We start from the raw sequence: 19437 nt of genomic DNA, 5'->3' as shown, positions 1-19437 counted from the left end.
CTATAGTACAAAAAATATTTGTGTGGTGCGATTGGTTCGGGGTCTGTGAGGTAAAACGTACTAAAAAGTGCAAAAAAACACATAAAACATTAAATAACTTTTTTTCCAATTAAAATTTCAAAAATCGAAGCCCGAGGTGCACATCTTCGGCAAAAACTGCAACTGTATACCAAATTTCATCTTTCTAGGCCTTAACGTTTTCCCGGGAAGCGCGCCACACACACACACACAAAAATCTTATTTTATTATATGTATAGATGTGCAGTAGTTTCGAAAATATTAATTTTTGGAATCGGGTCCATCATTTGTACTCACCCTGTAAAATAGAATTCACTAATAAGGAATAATCTATATACAGTGGCTCCCAAAAGTCTTCGTACACCTACCACTTTCAACGAAATAGGCCACAATCCATTGGTTGGAATTAATATTTCGGAATACGTATTTAATTATACGATCTATGATAAATTTTTAACAAAACTACATAAAAAGTTTTTAAAAAATATTAAAACTTAATTTTTTAAAAATCAAAAGCGAAAAAGTGCCGGAGATTTTATCTCACAAAAGTCTTCGTACACTTCATAAAATGTCTATATATTATTGAATAATCTAACTTTTGATTAAGTTATTAAATAGTAGAATATCATACAGTATTCATAACCCCTTTTAAACGTCTGGGAATAGATTTCATTCTTTTTCTTTCTTTTTTTTACGTAATTTCTGAGTAAGTGTTCAACCACACTTCGAATCTTACTGTTTCTAGCTCTATATTCGTTTTAAAGCCCTATTTTCGTAATCTAGCCTCCAAATATCTCTAAATACGTTACATTAAGTTAAAATCTGGAGATTGAGGTTTTTTTTTTCCAAACTTTAGGACAATTTTCGAGGCACTAGACGCAAACGTTGAAAACCGTGTACTTCTTATCGTTATTTTGATAAAAGACAAAGTTGTTTCCAATAACCAAATTTTTGGCTAAGAGTTCAAAATTGGTTTTTAAAATATTTAAAGGAACAGCATGATTCATTATTTCATCAAAAAATTACAAACTACCAGTTCCTGATGCTGATATGCACCCTCGCACTAGAACACTTCCACCGTTCTGATTAACTGATCCAAATAAGTTCTTAAGAATAAGTTCCTATTTTTTTCTTCTATTTATAGTTGTACAACAATTTAACAAAAAATGTTAAATTAATTTTTATCTGCAGGTAAGACGTGATTCTAAAACGTTTTTAGCTTATTTATTGTTGATTTTGCGACGAAAAGCGTAAGCTTTCTGTTTTTCGCGCGACCAAGAAAATTTCTGCGAGAAGAGGTCCCATTTAATCCAGCTGATCAGAGAACTTGGCGGACAATTTTAGGTGAAAATTAAATGTAAAATGTTTCATTTAACTCTGTAGAAACTTCTACAGCACTCAAATGTGTAGTTTTCATAAATTTTTTACCTTTAAATCTCCGATCACGTTTTGTCAACTTTGCAGGTTGACCTTTTCTTACCTTGTTTTCGGTCCGATTCCTTTCTTTAAAACATTTTATCAAGCGCTTTACTATACATACAAATAAATTAACTAATTTAGAGACATTTCAAACCAATTTACCACTACTGTGGGAAAAAAATTCAAACTTTGAATGGTGTTTGCGGTTTTTTACGAATACCAGCCATTTTACAGTAATAAGCCCAATATTAAGGAATAAATAAACAAAAAATTAAAGGCAAATGACTTATGAGGATCAACACAATGCAAAAATATTAATAAAACGGCATATGATAATTTTAATCGTGAATTTATTCGAAAATATTTGAGTGTACGATGACTTTTGTGGCGTGTTATTTCTCTGTCTCTTCGTTTTCTGACCCATTTCAAAAAGAGGATCCGTCAATATTTTGAAAAAACCAATGGTTTGCATTTAGAATGACATAGGAATGATGTAAAAAAATATTGGACTTCATATTCGAATTCAGTTTCGAGTTATTTTGGTTTTACTAAAAAATTTCAAAGTGTACGAACACTTTTGGGAGCCACTGTAAATAAAACGAAGAATATATGTATGTGTGTGTATGTTTCCTATACAAATCCACAGTTTACGTCGGATTTCGACCAAATTTGGCTGGGAGGTTCTTGGGCACCCGTGAAGAGACGTAGCGGGTTTTCAAACGCCAAAAAAGTACCGAACGGTTCCAGTTTTAATTTTAGGGGCCGAAAATGGCATTAGATAGCTCTTTCTACCCGAAATAATAATTTTCCGATCAGTTCGATTTTAACGCCATTCCAAAGCCCGCAAAAAATACCTGTAAAGTTCATTCATTTCCTTCGAATTTAGAAAAAAAAAAAAAAGGCTGTAAGAATCACCAGAAAAACATTTAAAAACACTTTTAAGCCTGTTGGAACTATTTTCATATCGGAAAACTATCGTTTGCGCGAATTTATTTTAAATTAGCGTGAAAACAATTCAGAAGGTTGCCATTTTTTTATCGACTATGACTAAATAAAAATTTGTTTGTATTTCTAGGTAAAAATTTTACCCTTTTGATTATTATTTGACGATTCATCTTCTTTCTTTTTTTTTTTAGGATTTTCGTTGCACTTATGGAGGGTTGCGTTTAATTTATTCGGGAATATTTGATTTGCCGTTTTCTTACTTTAAGACTGTTTATTTTGACGGGAAATTTTACAATATTTTGCTTCTCTGATTGAAACCTGATGGTGAACATGCGTCACTTGACATAACTTTTATTTTTGAGGTAGACCGTGCAAAGTCGGGCAATGCAGCTAGTAAGGAAATAAATAAATGAAGAGAAAATTCAAGAAATAGCTTATACTTCTTAAAATTATCATTGTGGAACTGAAAAAAAAAAAGTAATTGTGTCATGAAAGGGATTAGTAATAAGGAAATCAAGGTGAGATAAATTTTATTGGGCAATTTCACAGAAGGGACATTTTGTCCCTTTATGTGACGAAAGCTCATACATTTCATAAGAAATAAATATTTAAAAGGGTTTATGAACAAAATTTGTTGGCATGACTTTTTCGTGGAATGTTCCTATTTTTTTCAAACTAAATAACTATGCATTTTTTTAAACCTCTGCTTCTATCAATATGCACAGTAGTGTGGTTAAAAAAACATGAAAAAAAAAAGTTTCTCCTAGATAACGGGACACTATTTTTAGAATTGTGGATAGTAATGTACTCGAAGAATTTTAGCTTCCTATTTCAACTGAAAGATTATGTTCAACCGCCTCCCCCAAACGTCATTAATATGTCGAGGGGGGTTAAAAAATACATTGAACTGAAAAAAACAATGCTACATATCATAATACACACAAGTAATATGCATATAAATTGTAGTAAAATAATTATTTGCAAAAAAACAGCTGGGGGAATTAAATATTTCTAAATTTGTGATAGTTTCTATGCTACGGCTAATGTTAAATTAAGAGGTCATTGAGCACCCTCTTACGATTTGAGTAAGAAGCTAAAACATTTACAGCATAATACTATTACTAAGTATTAAAAAAAGTAATAATAAGGAGTGTCCTGGACTCTAGATGAAAAAAAGTTTTTTGAACCACCCTAAACTACACGTTACTTAAAAGTAACCTTTCACATGACAAGTAAAACTGGCAGAGGCTAGGTTTTTCGCATTTGTGCTGCAGACCTACTGGAGAGAGAAATGTAAGATCAGTAAACTTTAAAAACATTTTTACAGGGTCATTTTCGTTTAGAAAAACTTGAAGTTTTTTGAATGTATTCTATATGATACCTAGTCTTCACTCATCGACAGTTTAATCACAAAAATTACCACGAGCGTGGTAATAGAGTTTGTTTCCATTTAATGATGTTTACCTTGTGTTTTCTTTTATCCCAACTAACACTAGTAAATACTGTTGTGTGTACACAGTGTAACCAAAAGCCGTTTGTAACTGTTTAAAAATTTTCTTTTCTGTTTCAGTCTGGAGAACGGGAAATGCCGCAATGCGATAAATGGTCTGTGTGCAATCGAGTAGACACCTACTCCAACCCCTGGGTGGAACGGCTATGCACGTGTCGCAACGGTCAGCAGTGTTCCACATCCTTACAAGCAGACGATGGCCACACGGTTGTCGACCGGACGCGGCAGTACAAGGTGGGTTTGTCAGGGTCTTAGGCGTTGTTGTTAGCACTTCTTAAACGTTGTAGCAATTTGATTTCGCAACACATTATGGAAAACATTCACGAATATTTTTTTCAAAAATAAAATAAAATAAAAATCAGCTGGATCAAGTTCATCGACAATATCTCTCACTAAAAACTATGAAACAAATTACAGTTTGAACAGTATGTTTTCTCCAATTTCCAAAATTTCTAATCTTGAACCATCAGGTTCGCAATCCACCAACTAGTAGACGGAGAAAATGCTGATTTCAGAACTTTTAGCTGCATCAGTGTTAAATAGTTATTACACTTGACAAGTTATACTCCAATAATGTTCATTTGAAGTGAATTGCTATTAAAATCGATGCAGTTATTGAAAACCATGAGCGTATGAATAAAAGAGCTTTAAGTTTTAAAAGCGTTGATAGAAATGGAAAACTTTGTTTTCAATAATCTGTAATATGAAAATTATCCTGAAATAGTAATTAATTTTCTTAGCACCTCCTAGTGGTAAAGTATTTGAGATTTGACAATCCAAGTATTACTATTAGTATTCACCAAAAAAGAAAGGGGGAAAAAAAAAAAACGCATACCCTTTTGTTCTTTACCACTGCTCGAGCTGTGATACATCATACTGTATAAATGTCATACATTTGTGAAGGCTAATGTTCGCCCTTCCAATGCCATCCTAATGCCTTTCAAACCCCGTCATACATCAATTTGTATATTTGAAGTTAATTCTTTTATGACAACATAAAGCAGCATCAGATTCTTTTTTTAAAACTTAAATTGCACTTTACTTATGCCGAACACTAAGTTGGTATTTTTTTTCCAACCGTCAATCTATTTGTAAGTGGACACCTCATCAAACCCTGTCAGGTTACATTGGAAAACAATGACTTTAATTACTCGACTTGTTGTGCTAAAAAAAACATTCCATTGATTCTGAACAATTTTTGACTAAATACTTATATTATTTGTACTAAAAAATAAATGCTTTCTCTTTCGCAGGTTTGTGAATCCGTTGACGAACTTCCCACCTGTCAGTTGTTCAAGGACGTTACCTGGACGCATATTACAGGGACGAATAACAAATCTCAGCAAAAGGTTCACTGCAAATGTCCACCAAACAGTACTGCTTATATTTCCGGTAAAGACGTTAAGATGACATCTCAAGGCGTATTCCTCTACTATTACTTCTCCTGCTCGCCTGAAAGTGTAAGTATATGAAGTACAAAGTCATAAACGATAATTTTAAATTTTGTTTTAAACCTCGGTATCCCTCTCTTATTTGCTGTATGGTGCTTTAAAAGAATGAAATGCAATCTTGGTTGTCAGTAAAACATATTAGGCACATGAGTGCAAAAAGGCAAATCGCTTGGCAAGAATACAAGAACAGGAACATTCAATTTTAGCTGTCTTGTTTTCAGAAAAAAATGGTTCTTTTGGCACAATATCAAAAGAAAGTCACCAGGGTGGGGGGAAAAGTCATCGGGGGGGGGGGGGATTTTACAGTTCATATGTTGTAATTCAAAACGTAATTCAGGATGTTGGACAGTGAGATTATGGTAACATTTTTTTTCCGTTAATGAAGGAGTTTGGTTTAAACTTTCCAAATTAAATTTATCACTTTTCAATAATCGTCTAACTTAAGAAAATTGTTCATCAATCATATATTAAGTTAGTCACAGAAAATAAACAGAAATCCTTGGAAGACAAATTGTGTGAAGATACCGAAATCTTAGACATTAACTAAGTTTTTAAATGCGATTATACGGGTTACATTTTATAACAACTTCGTTTTAAATTGTTACGATGGGTAGTTTTGAATTTATTTCGGGAGCAGCTCGGGCAATCAGTAAAAAGAAATATTTTTTATCAATAGATTGATTAGACACGTTTAGACAAACTAGCAATTATGTGCTCAAGGTAATTCTTATTACTAATTGGTACCCACACATTTAGACAAACTTGCAATTAAAAGCACGAAATTGTGCGTGTTTGGATACAAGTAATTTAAATATACGTGTTATTTATTTATATGCCGGACATAAGGCAGCTGATTGAGTACATTCATTCTGGAAAATTAAGGAATTAGGGTTAGTTTTCGGTCACCATTCAAGCTGTGGACAAAATTAGGTCAATTATTGAATTTCAACAATTGAAATTCATAGAGTGATTAAATATGTTTATCTGTCTTGAAACTCAATAGTTCTCTGAAAATTCAAAGCATGTGTCAGCAGTAAACCGAATCAGTTTTGCGTCTTAACTAATTTTCTTCACAAAATATCTTAACTGGAGACGTAGCTCGGGTCGTGTGTGTAATGGGAAAGAAGTGTGGGTGAAGTGAAAATGTGTGTGCATACAGCTAAAACGTAGACAACAGTAAACAGAAGGGAGGAGGGAGGAAAAAAAACAATGCAATTTTATTTGCTAAAAAAAGTAGACGATTTTTATTATCATACGTGGAAGATTTTTTTAGAAAGGTAAATTTCATGAATTTCATTTGCCACGCTCTATTATTGAATCACCTGGTTTTGAAAAAAAAAATGGGGAATGCCTTTCGCGGTGCAATGAAAACTTCAAGCAATCCTTGACTAAGGAATAAATAAATGCTTTTGTGTTGAAAAGCAAGGATAAATTCAAAGACGTAAAAGCGCTAATTTGCAAAGCATTGCAGCCACGCGCTTAGGGGTTACAAGAAATCTTTTTTTCAATGCGAAAAAAGGAAGCTTATCCTTCATAAACTCTTATCTTTTTTGCATTGAAAAATGTGTTCTTTTTAACCCCGAAACACATTTCTCTGATCCTAATTTCTCGATCAAAAGCTAAAAAAGCTGTTAAAAGCGGGCAATATTACCCTTATCCTATTATGCAGGTGCGTGCGTAGATTATGCAATCTTATCAGAAATCAACTGTTAAAGAAAAAAAAGGGAGGTTTTTTTCGACAGCCCTGCCTTTTATGCCTTCCAGAAACTGCAGTGCAGTTTCGTCCATGTTATGAACTCATCAGTCTGAAATACTCAATGACAGAGCTGGAGGCAGATATTTTCTCATTGAAACGATTAGCATCCACAGGTAATCTCAACATTAATGAGAGGACATCTGCCTAACGCTCAGGTTAACTTTTCTAGACTAATGAGTTCCTTCATAATGAAGACAAAACTGCAGTCTCTGGATGACATAACAGGGCTGTAGGTATATACTTGCACTTATGTCTCAGCCCTGGCTTAAGGCCAGTAACTTGCAGCTCATAATTATAAAAAAAATGTTTTATTTCTCGATTGTAACGAAAAGTAATTTTCTGATGCAATTTTTCTTTCTTTCCAGAGTATGAAATGCCGACGCAAGGAACCTTGCCAACTGTTTACAGTGCGCAAACGATTTCCAGTAGAAGAAGTGACCATCAGCACTTTGTGTCAATGTCCAGCCAAGACTTACTGTCCATCGCACCATACGGACCCTTACGTTATCGCAAACTTCGACAGTAGTCGACCGAAAGACGGCACAAGGACTTACAGTGGTTTTTGTGGAAGCACAGAATCATGAGTTTGGATCGCACACAATCATTTTGTACATAGTGCAGCTGTAAATATTCATCAGTTCATCTTCAGTGTACTGTATTATTGTAAATAATTGATTCATCAGGAGGCAATGAAGTTTGGTCCACGCGCTCGGAAATTCTGAATTTTCAAATACGTTTCCAAAGTAGGGGAAATTGGGGCAAAACCGCAGCTTTATGCTTTGTAGTGAAACTAAAAGATATTTAGAGATCTTTCTATGATAAAAATTTGTCAGAACACTTTCTTAACCATTGGAGAGACAAGATTCTGAATTTAAGAGTATTGATGTACATAAGTTATTTTATTATTTGAAGGACAGTTTTTCCCCATGAACCGCCATTTTGCCAATTATAACCTAGGGCTATAATGCAAATTGGAACCTCATTACTAAGCTCAAATATGCTACTAAATACAGGAAATTCATACATTTACTTACGCCACACAAAAGTTATTTTTCTGATATAAAATAAGATCTCTATAACTTCAAAATAAAAAAAAGTATCGAAAATTTTGAAAAATGTTTGATACCCTAAACTAAATAGCCCCAAAACACCAAATACAGCTTCAACAACTTTTATAGCAGTTACTATAATTAGGGCCCGATTAACCTCTAAAATCAGGGGAAGCTCGAACTCATCATACAACACTAATGCTAACTGGTCCAGCAAAATTCAGAGTTAAATTTATTTCGCCTTACTGACTGATAGAGATTTTGTTTATTACATATATTGCAATTGAATTCTCAGTAAATTTGGGTGGTAACCTTTTGAATAACATTTGACCACTTCACAAAGGAAATTAAATACGTATCACAAAAGTACACTGTATCGAAGTTGAATCAAATTCCACATTTAAAGATCTAGCTTGTAGCTACATTTTATCAAATGTGTCCTCACATTCAGTAATTTCAATCTTTCAAACATTTTTGTCTGGCAAGTAAATGTTTGTAATCTCTTTAAAAGATGCAGTTAAAAGCAGAAACTGAAATTGTTAAGCACAGTTTTACAGTGATATTTGGGCCCCCTCAAAACTCTGAGGGGAAGTTCAAGCTTCCCGAGCCTTTTGCGTAATCAGGCCCTGACTATAATCTTTTCATCAGGAGTAGCACGCAAAAACAAAAAAGGTCGGTTTGACCCGCCTGTACGGTTTTCCCCCTCTTTCCCCAATAGACCTTTTGTGGCTACGAAGAGAAATATTGTAGAGAATCAAAAAATGTTTTTCGTATCGACATTTTCTGAATTTATAAACTTTTAGTTAAGTTTCTCGTTGATACTAACGAAATCTCAATCGCACATTTGCTTGTTGTAGTTTCAATGTTCATTTAAGTGTACATGATTTTTCTGGTAAAAAATTGTTGCTTGCCAATAAAACCCAAGCCACTTTCCGTACTGAGGTTTTGTGACAAGAGTACCATCAATTTAGAGATCCTATTTGTATAAATAACAAACCTCGGATAATTTTTACCGATGTACAGAATATAACCAGTAGTTTTATTATTATAGTATTATTTTATAATTGGGTCTCCTTAAAATAAATACTACCGGTTTACATTACATCTAAGCATTATAATTCATTGATGAACAATTATTTATGCATTTGAAGGAATTTTTAATTGAAAACTGAAATTTTATGTCACATATTAAAATATTCTGCATTTGCAAATTCAAAAATGGTTGAAATTTGTCAAAAATAATTTTGTTCAAATGGTATAAGTCCAGTTTGACATTTTTTTAAATGGAAAAACGCACACTTAATATTTATTTTTGATGCAAAAGATTTGTAGATGTTTTAATTCAATGTTATTGCTTCGTATTTTAATTTGACAATTTTATTACCAAAATACATTTCAAAAATTCTTTTTCTGCTGCAAAAAATATAGATGTTTAGTGTGATTTTGTTTAAAATAGTAAAAGAATAATTAAAATTTGAAATCGAAAAATATTACAATAATCCGCCCAGTGAGATTACAGTGAGATTACGTAGTTTTTGTGCTGCCATCTGGTTTTAATATACAATATAACATTTTTAATAATGAAGAGTAATAGTGCTGCCATCTATGAAAATGAACGAGCTGTAAATTTTTGTCTCCATTTGAAAGATTTTATTAGCACACAAGGGAAATAAAAAGTCGTAGCATTTTAATGCAAAAGAAAGTTTTGAAGGGAATGTAAAACAGGGTATTTGAGTAGAGATGTTTTTTGAATAAGTATTTTTCAAACGCACTTGTTAACCGTTTTTTGTACCTATGTAAATATATTTTTTTCCCCTTAGACAAGCGCGTTTCAAAGAGGAGTGCAATTTTTTTAAGTCTTGAATTTTACTTTTTTGTTTCTCAATAAACTGTAAATAAAGTGTTTTTATGTTTGTTTTCTTATCAATTTGTTTAAAAAATATTAACTGTGCGAGCTTATAACGAAGGATTAAGTTTTTCTCCCGTCAATTCTGTGTGTGTTTTGTTATTTTTCTTTTGTATTGTAGTTGTTTTTGTCATTTTGAGGAGTCGTGATGCTAAAGTTGAAGTTTAGAAGTGTAAACGACTTAAAAAATGTTGATTGTTTCATGCAGAAAGAAAAGTTAAACACATTATTAAAGCTTTTAACTTTTCTCATTTGTGATTTCAATCATATTTTACAAATCATATTTATTTCACTGAATTTCCTTCGTGCTTTTTATAGTAGGCATAAACTAGAAATTTGTAGAAATAAATATTTTAAAAGAGTGTATAAACGTTTGCAAATTAAAATAATTGATATGTTGTTTCAGAATTCAATTTTTTATTTGAATGTCATAAACTTTGATAATAAAATCTATTTTTATAAGATGATTGATTTTTTCTTTTCTTCATTCCTTAAAATTGTTGAAGAAATTACTTAAAAGGAAATAAAATCACCTAAATGTAGGTTATGAAATTTTACTGATATTCAGAATTCTTACGAATGCAATAAATGCTTTTGAAATATCAACGAAGAGACAAGCTAAAATTCAATTTTTAATCTCACTTTTACGAACACACTAGTGATGGGCATGGCATAATAGAATTTTCCTAATCGAATCACTCGATTATTCAAGATCATTTGAGAATTTGATCATTGAAGATCATTCGAGAACTCGATTACCTTGGACAGTGCTAGTTTCTAAGATTCTATTTTTAGCAGCCATGTTTTTGTAATCTCTAATAGTAACTTTCACCACTAAATGGTGCACATTGTAAAAATAAGCATCAAATGAGTAAAATTGACGATTTTGTGAAAGAAAGAAAATTTCATGACTCCAAAATAAATATTTTCTTCATCTTTATTTCATTTTCTGTTTTTGTATTTGTTAATTTAATCAACTGAACTTTATTTTACTATAAAAGAGAAGTATTTTAAATATTTTGCTTGTGAGAAAATAATGATAGTGTATCTAGGTAGACCATTATTTTGGCTTTTCTTAAACCATGTGGTGATTGTACCTTGGGACAGCCAAACATTTTGTACCTAAAGACACGTTCCTAGGTACAATATATGCATGGTTATTAATAATTAAGATATGTTTAGGAACATGGAACAATGTTCTAATCTTATGTAGTCTTCTAAACACATTTAATGTTAGATAATAATTGATAAATTGTTACTCATAATTCAAAATCAATTATTCATGATTTAATTCTCTACCATGAAAAAATATTTTTTTTTGTTTTGTTTTCTGGTGCAAAATTGGTTCAAGTATATCGCTGTTTCCTGAATCATAAAGACTTCCCCATAGTACAACAGGATGTGTCCCAAGATACAATAGGATGTATCTTGGGACACCTTGGAACTTTTACTTTCACAATGGCTAGCAACATCTTATTTTCAAACTGTCTGAATTAAAAAAAAAATAGAATATATATATAAAACTATATATAAATATATATATATATATATATAAATAAAAATATAATTGCATAGAAGTATGTTGGGGTATTTTAATGTGACTTTTAGATTTTAAATTTTCAAATAATTGAGGTTACAAATTAAAATATGAAAAGTGTCCCAAGGTACAACACTCTCCCCTATCACATATAGAGTTCTCGATTATCAAACCTTGAGTTCTCGATTATCAAACCTCGAGTTCTCGATTATCAAACCTCGAGTTCTCGATTACTACATCTCGAGTTCTTTATTTGAAACAATTCAAAATAATCAAGAAATTAACAACTCGAGATCTCGATTCGAAATATTTCGAATGTTAATCCCTCGAGTTTTCGATATCGAAAGATCTCGATTGTAATCGCTCCAGTTCTCGATTTCAAAAGACCTCGATTTTCAGTCTCTCGAGTTTTTTCTTTCGAAAGATCTGGATTATCAGAAGCACTCGATTCCCGAGATCTCGATTATCAAAAGTTCTCTATTATGCCCATTACTAGAACATACACCCATGGAATTTAGATTAAGAAAATTACAAATGATTTTTTTTTACAAATGATATAAATTTTAAAATAAAATAAAGCGAGAAAATAGTCATAACGTTCCTTAAAAAAACTACCTCACATATGTGTAATAGCCAATGATCGAGTAACGCTCCTGACGCGTGCTGTCACAACAATGAAACTCGCACGACGACGTGATAATTTGATAATATTTTTAAGAGTTCTATGGTAAAACTCTCATTTTAGGCGAATGAAGAAACGACTAAAGGGATCAACAATGTTCGCTATCCACTGGAGTCAGGGCCGGATTTGGAAGTGTGGAGGCCCCGGGGCAACGAAGGAGGGGAGGCCCCTAATCAGGGTTTGAAAATATCCGATACTTTAATGTATATCCGAATATATATATATATATATATATATATATATATATATATATATATATATATATATATATATATATATATATATATATATCCGATATTTTCGACCCCTGAAAGTTAGGATATTTCGTAAAAATTTTACTGTGGGGGCCCCTTTGTTGTGGAGGCCCCGGGGTAATAGCCCCGCCTGCCCTCCCTAAACCCGGCCCTGACTGGAATTTAAGGTTAATCCATACAGTGAGGGTTAAAATTTCAACTGTCAACATATCACCAAACAGGCAATTGCTTCGTTCAAATGTAGAAGCAATTTTCACCCGTCATACCTAGTCGTAATAATAATAATAATCATTATTTTGCAGTTTTCAATGTCTTACTTTTATTATTGGTTTATTTTTGGAATTAGCATTGTTTAGGAAACGTTCACATGGAAAGCTAAGGTAAGTGGTGGTCAACAAAAATGTAAATAATTATTTTTTCGGATGACAGAGCTCACTTAGTTTAAGCAAGAACATTTATTATTAGTTTGCAGCGCCAATTTAAGAATTTCTTTCATGACTATTGTTAAAATCCAAGAAATTATTTTTCGTAAGAAAGAAAAAAAGCTAATGACATAGCATTTAAGAATAAAAGAATGAATAAAAAAAAGAAATTAATTTGAATTTTGACCTCTTGAATTCAAATTAAGTTTTTCGCAATCACGAGTGTGTGTGTGTATGTAGGCGTGTGTGTTTATGTGTGTGTGGGGGGAGTATGTGTGTTTGTGTGTGTGGGGGTACGTGTATGTGTGTGTAGGCATGTGTGTTTGTGTCTATGTGCAGGTATGAGTGTGTGTATATGTAGGTGTCTGTACGTATGTCTTTGAGTGTGTGTATGTGTTTGAGTCTGTGTATGTGTTTGTGTGTGTCTAGGTGTATGTGTGTGTGTTTGTGTGTGTGTGTGTTTGTGTACATGCATGTATGTATGTATGTAAGTGTAGGATATTGACTCAACCTCGAGACGGTTTTCGCTAGAGGAGGAGCAACGTGAGGCGGCCGGTCGACGGTGATGCTGCAGAGGGTGCTGGGCGGAAAATAAAATGATAGGACATCAAAACAGTCAAATGAGAGTAATAAGCAATCGTGATTGCTCAACAAATGAAAGTAATAAGCAATCGTGATTGCTCAATAAATGTAGGTGAGAACAGCATGCGAATGAGTTTTGGTACTAAATGAAATCAAAGAATGTTAGTGATAAAACAGATAGACTTAAGAGAGCCATAGAGCCTTAATACCAACGACGTAGTTGTCTATATATTCTCGAAGAGTTTATTAGAAATTGAAGTGAGCATAACACATTCGGGTAGATCGGGGCACGTTTACGCAGTGCCCCTTTTCCAAAACGAGTTATATCTGGAGCGCCAACAGTCATACCAGATTAATGCTGCTCCCTAGCAAATATCCTCACAAGTTTTTGAGCATCAGTCGAGCTTCGGTTTAGCATGCGAATAGAAAACTCTGTTCTCTACCAAGTTGAGTAAATTTTGTGTTGAACGTTTTCAGGCTTATTGTGAATAAAAATTACTTAGTTAAAAACAAATAAATACATAAAATTTAGCAGAATTTTATCCTTTTTTGAGAATTGTATTTGTATAGACAGAAAAGTTACTAAATTTTGTGGCACGTTTAAAATAAATCCAAACTTGCCGACGGGGCACGTTTACGCATTTTCATCTGGGTACATTTAAGCACGCTCTTGCAGTGTCTTACTGGTCTGTCTTACTTCTAAACGGGCCCCTGACACTTTTTTCGCTCTGCACTATTTTAAACCGTTAATATTTTCATGTCATTTAGTTTTGAAAATCAACTTTAATTTTTAATTAAGTAACAGATTCGTATCTTATAACTTACAATCATATAGTGTTGCTTTCATGCCTGTTCAGTTTTAACTTTATACACTATTCAGCCTGTAATACATTTTCTTTATTTTAAAGATGGTAAGAAATTACGTTCAAAACACTAACAGAACCACGTTAAATGTTAAAGTATCGAAAAGGCTTAGCGATAATCTTAGTATTTCTCCGAGTAGGCCTTCTACATCGTCATATATTGACTATCCAAACTGAGACCATTTGAAAAAGTTGGACCGAAGCTTGGGAACCAGGAAAAAAAAAAAAAAAGAGGATGCTCACAATCTTAATACTTCGGTTAAAGAAGCCCTCAGACAAGAGCAGTTAGAAGCTACAAAGAAAAAAACATAATGGGCAAAACAAAACAAAACAAAAAAAAAAAAAGAAAAAGAAAGAAATTACTTCAAAATTTTCAACTTTCTATTGAAGCAGAAATAGAAGATGTCAAAGAAAAAAAGTATGAAACCCAAACCTACGACAAGGAAAAAGTTAGTACTTTCTGTAAAAAGGAAATTAGTTTATGTTTACGAAGTAGAAAATTGTGCTTGCATCTATTGTTTGAAAGCACACAACGAATCGAAAAATGGACAAGACGGGGTTCACTGTCTTAGATGTCAAAACGCAGTCACATGCCAACTATGCGAAAAGAAATACGATAATTTTGTTAGTAAAATCTAACACTGATGAAGAAGATGACTAAACATTTTCTGCTTTTAATTAGCAGAAAAGATTTGTGATTTTCTTACTTTTAAAGTTTTTAAAGAGAAATAAAGCATTTAAATTTGATTAAATATCTATTTCACTTACTCCTTGTTATCATTTTTAATATACGTAAACGTGCCACACTCGATGCGTAAACTTGCCCCGTCTCAAGGACAAGTCTACGCAACCGACTTGGACTAAAAAACATTTTTTTACTGTTAAAAACACAAGCTGAGCAACAACAAAATACACAAATTTTGACTTCATTAACTGCTCCATAAAACCACAATGTTTAAAATTTGTTAGGTTCAAACATAAAAGTTAGAAAATTCATTGAAAAAAATCCTCGTAAACGTGCACCGGTCTACCCTACTGTTTGTCATAATATGGCGATTTGTCGCATACCGTATTATCATCATCCTCATATATTAATTCTCAAGGTTGTTTTGTATCGGTATGTCAAAACTTTCACAATGTTTCATCAAATTTTAAAGTAAAGCCATCATTTTGAAGTTTGTTTTCACCCGTATCAGAGAAAAATAAACAAACAATTCGCATTTTGGCTGTTTTTTGAAAAAAAAAAAAAAAAAAAAACCGTTAAAAAATACCAGATTTTTGAGCTCCCGCTGTCGAGCACGAATGATTCACGCCGGTCGCTAGTACTACATAAGGAGTACATAGTAGGATTTGCATTATATAATAAATGCAGGGTTGATTTGTTGTCGGAAGGCTTCTCTCTTTTACTACTTTTCTAGAAAATAAACTCCTTTTTCGCACAAATTAATTTGCGGCTCATGATTCAGTCATATTTTGTCAGCTTCTGGTAATGAAAGATTTATGAATTCAACCCTGATTACATTGGTTATGTATGTGCGTATGTATGTACGTATGTATGAACGTATCTCGCATAACTCAAAAGTGGTGTGTCGTAGAAAGTTGAAATTCGGTATGTAGACTCCTAGTTGGGTCTAGTTGTGCACCTTCCCTTTTGGTGGTATTCCGATGTTCCAAAAGGGTCTTTCACACTTTTTGGGGGGGGGGGGGGGAAGCAGTGCTAATATCAATGCAAACTCAAGTGGTGTTATGATTTGGCGCACACTTGTCGATGTATCGCAAGCTTTTTTGCTGTCGCCAACTTGGGGAAATAGCGCCAAGTTGGTGACAAATTTGCCGAAAAAAAATTATTTTTTGAATTTGGTTTCAATTTGGCTCGAGTTATCCATTGAATCACGTTAAAATTGTCAATATTGGGAAAATCAATCTCTGTAAAACGCTTTTTTGCATTGGTTCTTGATAACCTTGGGGTGAAAATATTTAAAGTGTTTCTTTGCTTATTCCAAGATTTTACTATCATTAAATTGGTGTAAAAGAAAGTCATGTAATGCACACATCAGCTCATTTTGAATGAAGGTAACTTATAAACTAATGTAATTGTCTCTGAAGTTCACGAGCAAGATGAAATGATTTCAAAAAAATGTTGAACAATGAATGACAATTTTGAACCCGAAATAATGACTAAAAATAATAAAATAATATTTGAAAGTTTTAATTTATTGGTAATGTTAAATAGTGTATTAAATTTTATAAATTATTCTTTAATGAATAGAATCTTGCAAAACGTAATATTGTGAATGTTAGTCATGATTTTAAGTTTAAAATCGCCATTTATTGTTGAATTATTTTATTAAAGTCATTTCCTCTTGCTAGTAAAATTCAGAGATATTAGTTTATTGTACCATATTATTGAAGTTATGAACGGCAACAGTTAGAGTTGTCAAATCTCAAGAACAAAGATGCTCGTGATGATTATTCAGTTGTATTTTAGTTGTTAATATGGATGCAGATATTGGGGATATTTTGATAATTGGGAATCTGGCGATCTTTCTTCATTGGCGTCAGTTTTCGTTTCCAGCGCTTGAGCGAGAGGTATTTTTCTTTGCGAACCAAAACAAAGAGATCGGAATTATCTATTCACATAGGGTTACTATAAATCAGTAGGGTTACCAGAATAAAATTATTTACGCCAAAAATGAGACGACCGCGCCAGATCCCCAATTATCGAAATATCCCCCCGATATTGGATTTAGTTTGAATAAAATTAATATTTGAAATGTTTTTACTTTATATTTTCCTTATGATATTATAAGAAAACATAACATGGCGCATTTGAAAGTTTGAACCACTTCAAGGAAACAATGGAATACTGCAGACCGCCAATGGGCCTTAGTGCCCCATGGGGCGGATAATTGGCGAAAATTTAAAAAACAATTTTGCATTTATATGACGGCGGCCGGAAATGAAGAAAAGAAATTTGAAGTAAAAGTAGCTATTCTACTAAATGCAGTTGGTGAAGAAGGCATAGTAATTGACGATTTTTTTAACAAATTAGAACCTAAAGCAAAGGGGAAAAAACTCCCCCCCCCATTCGCGCTAACAGAACGATCTATGATTTGTATCCACATTTAAAGTATATTTGTGCATAATATTTATGTTCTTAGTAGATTAATTGGCCTTTTGAGAAATTCTAAAAAACATAGTTTTTTTTCCTTCTCTCTCTTTCTTAAGAAAGAGAGAGAGAGAAAATAAATACTGTCACAAACTGAATAAATTTCAATTATCATTGTGTTTTGATTAAATGAATCTTTTTACTTAGAGGGAGAGTACAATTTTATTTACTTTATAAATACTGTTTAAAAAGTAAGGTAAGTCATAATCATCTAAGTCTAAGTGAGTCAGCCTTTGTCATTATTGAAATCTAAATAATTGAGTCATCAAAAGTTTTGGAAAAATTTGCTGAAATTTTATAAAAGTCTATAAAAACCTAACAAAAATTGGTAAAAATCGTAAAAATCCTTTAACCATAAAAACTGACGAATTTTCGTAAAAATTACAAAAAATCAAGCAAAAATCTGCAGGTAAGAGTGAATTACAAACGGGGGCGAAAATGCCTATAAGATAAACAAGCTATTGCTTAGGGCCCCTGCTTTGAAGGGGGTCCCTAACTCCCAAAAAAATTCATGTTTCATTCCTTAAAAAATGGAAATTGCTTGAAAAAACAAATTTCATTTTTAAGTGCTTGAGAACCTTGAATATTTGGGAAACGTGTGGCTACAAACCTTAAATTTTAAAATTTCTAACAAATGGTAGAGGGGGAGGAATGCCAGAATATGTCAGATTTAGCTCCTTGCCTCATCCTGTATTAAAAATGTAAAAATCATGGTTCCCACGTTGGTAACGTATCATTTGAAATAAATTTTTATGACTCACATATTTCATATTTTGCTATTTATTCAATCCCGAATGCAGTATTTAGGAAATTCTTTTGTATTGATTGCTTTTATCTTACTTCTTCTGCATATTGTCTATCTGTTTAGCATGGAAAAAAATACACACTACTTCTATTTCTATTCGTTTTCTGCCCCACTTGCAACTGAAGAAAAGTTGTTGTCATGAGAAATCTGTGGTTTCTTTTTTCTTTTAAATTTAAAATAGCTATTTCTCACAAAGTTAGAACAGGACTGCAAAAATTTACAATCAAGTACTTAAATATCAGAGACTGGAAAGTACAAATGAAGTGCGTTAAATAATTTTATTTATTCTAGAGTCCTTGAAAATAATTAGATAAGTCTTTGAAAATCCTAAGCAAAGTGGGCTCCAATTACTTCTACTGCATATTGTTAATCTGTTTAACCAGAAAAAAAAAATGATACACTACCTCTATTCCTTTTCGTTTTCTGCACTACTTATAATTAAACTAGTATGTTGTGGCCATCACGAAACTTTCTTCTATATTTTTCCTTCTTCTGATCCCTCCCCATGCTTGACGAGGAAGCAATATTCCTAACATAAACAAAATTACACATGCAAAAACTTGACGACCATCCCAATGTCTGAATTATTGTAAAAACAAAACAAAGAGCGAAAATTGAAAGTTACTTTAAAAGCCTTACTTGAATTAATTACAAATATTTTATTTATTAACAAACATTAGTGGCAACAGTTAAAAATTTTAAATCATTGAGATAATATTTCCGATCATTTCCATACAATTAAAATCACGAGAAATACGCAGACGACAATCTATTACGATTTATCTTTCTTATTGTTGCATTAATAAAACTATTTTTATTCGCAAAAAAAAAAAAAAAAAAAAAAAAATCAACACCTCTTGGAGCGATTGGAGTCAAAATTGAACCAAAGCCTGTTTACGTATGGATTCACATATACTCCAAATTTCAACCAGAACGTAGCATTACTTCTTGAGATAGGGTACTTACAATGGAAAAAAAGAACGGGCGATTGCGCTACCCCCTTTTTAGCTGTTGACACCAAAATAAAATCAGCTCTTATACCCACTAAGGGCTACTTGTCAAAAAATTT

General features: G+C 32.5%; 1 protein-coding gene across 1 annotated transcript in view; it reads left to right on the top strand.

Moving 5' to 3' along the window:
• The window catches only part of LOC129220538 (protein giant-lens-like), a 50178-nt gene extending 42495 nt beyond the window's left edge, over nucleotides 1-7683 (top strand). The window contains exons 2-4 of the mRNA XM_054855001.1: nucleotides 3953-4126; nucleotides 5146-5352; nucleotides 7465-7683. Coding sequence (XP_054710976.1) covers nucleotides 3953-4126; nucleotides 5146-5352; nucleotides 7465-7683 — 600 coding nt within the window. The remainder of the gene's footprint in view (nucleotides 1-3952; nucleotides 4127-5145; nucleotides 5353-7464) is intronic.
• The last annotated feature ends 11754 nt before the right edge of the window (nucleotides 7684-19437 follow it).

Source organism: Uloborus diversus, chromosome 1 (genome assembly GCF_026930045.1).
Source record: "Uloborus diversus isolate 005 chromosome 1, Udiv.v.3.1, whole genome shotgun sequence".
Classification (NCBI taxonomy): domain Eukaryota; kingdom Metazoa; phylum Arthropoda; class Arachnida; order Araneae; family Uloboridae; genus Uloborus; species Uloborus diversus.
Note: the sequence above shows the minus strand (reverse complement) of the source record. Positions and strands in the feature narration are given on the sequence as shown.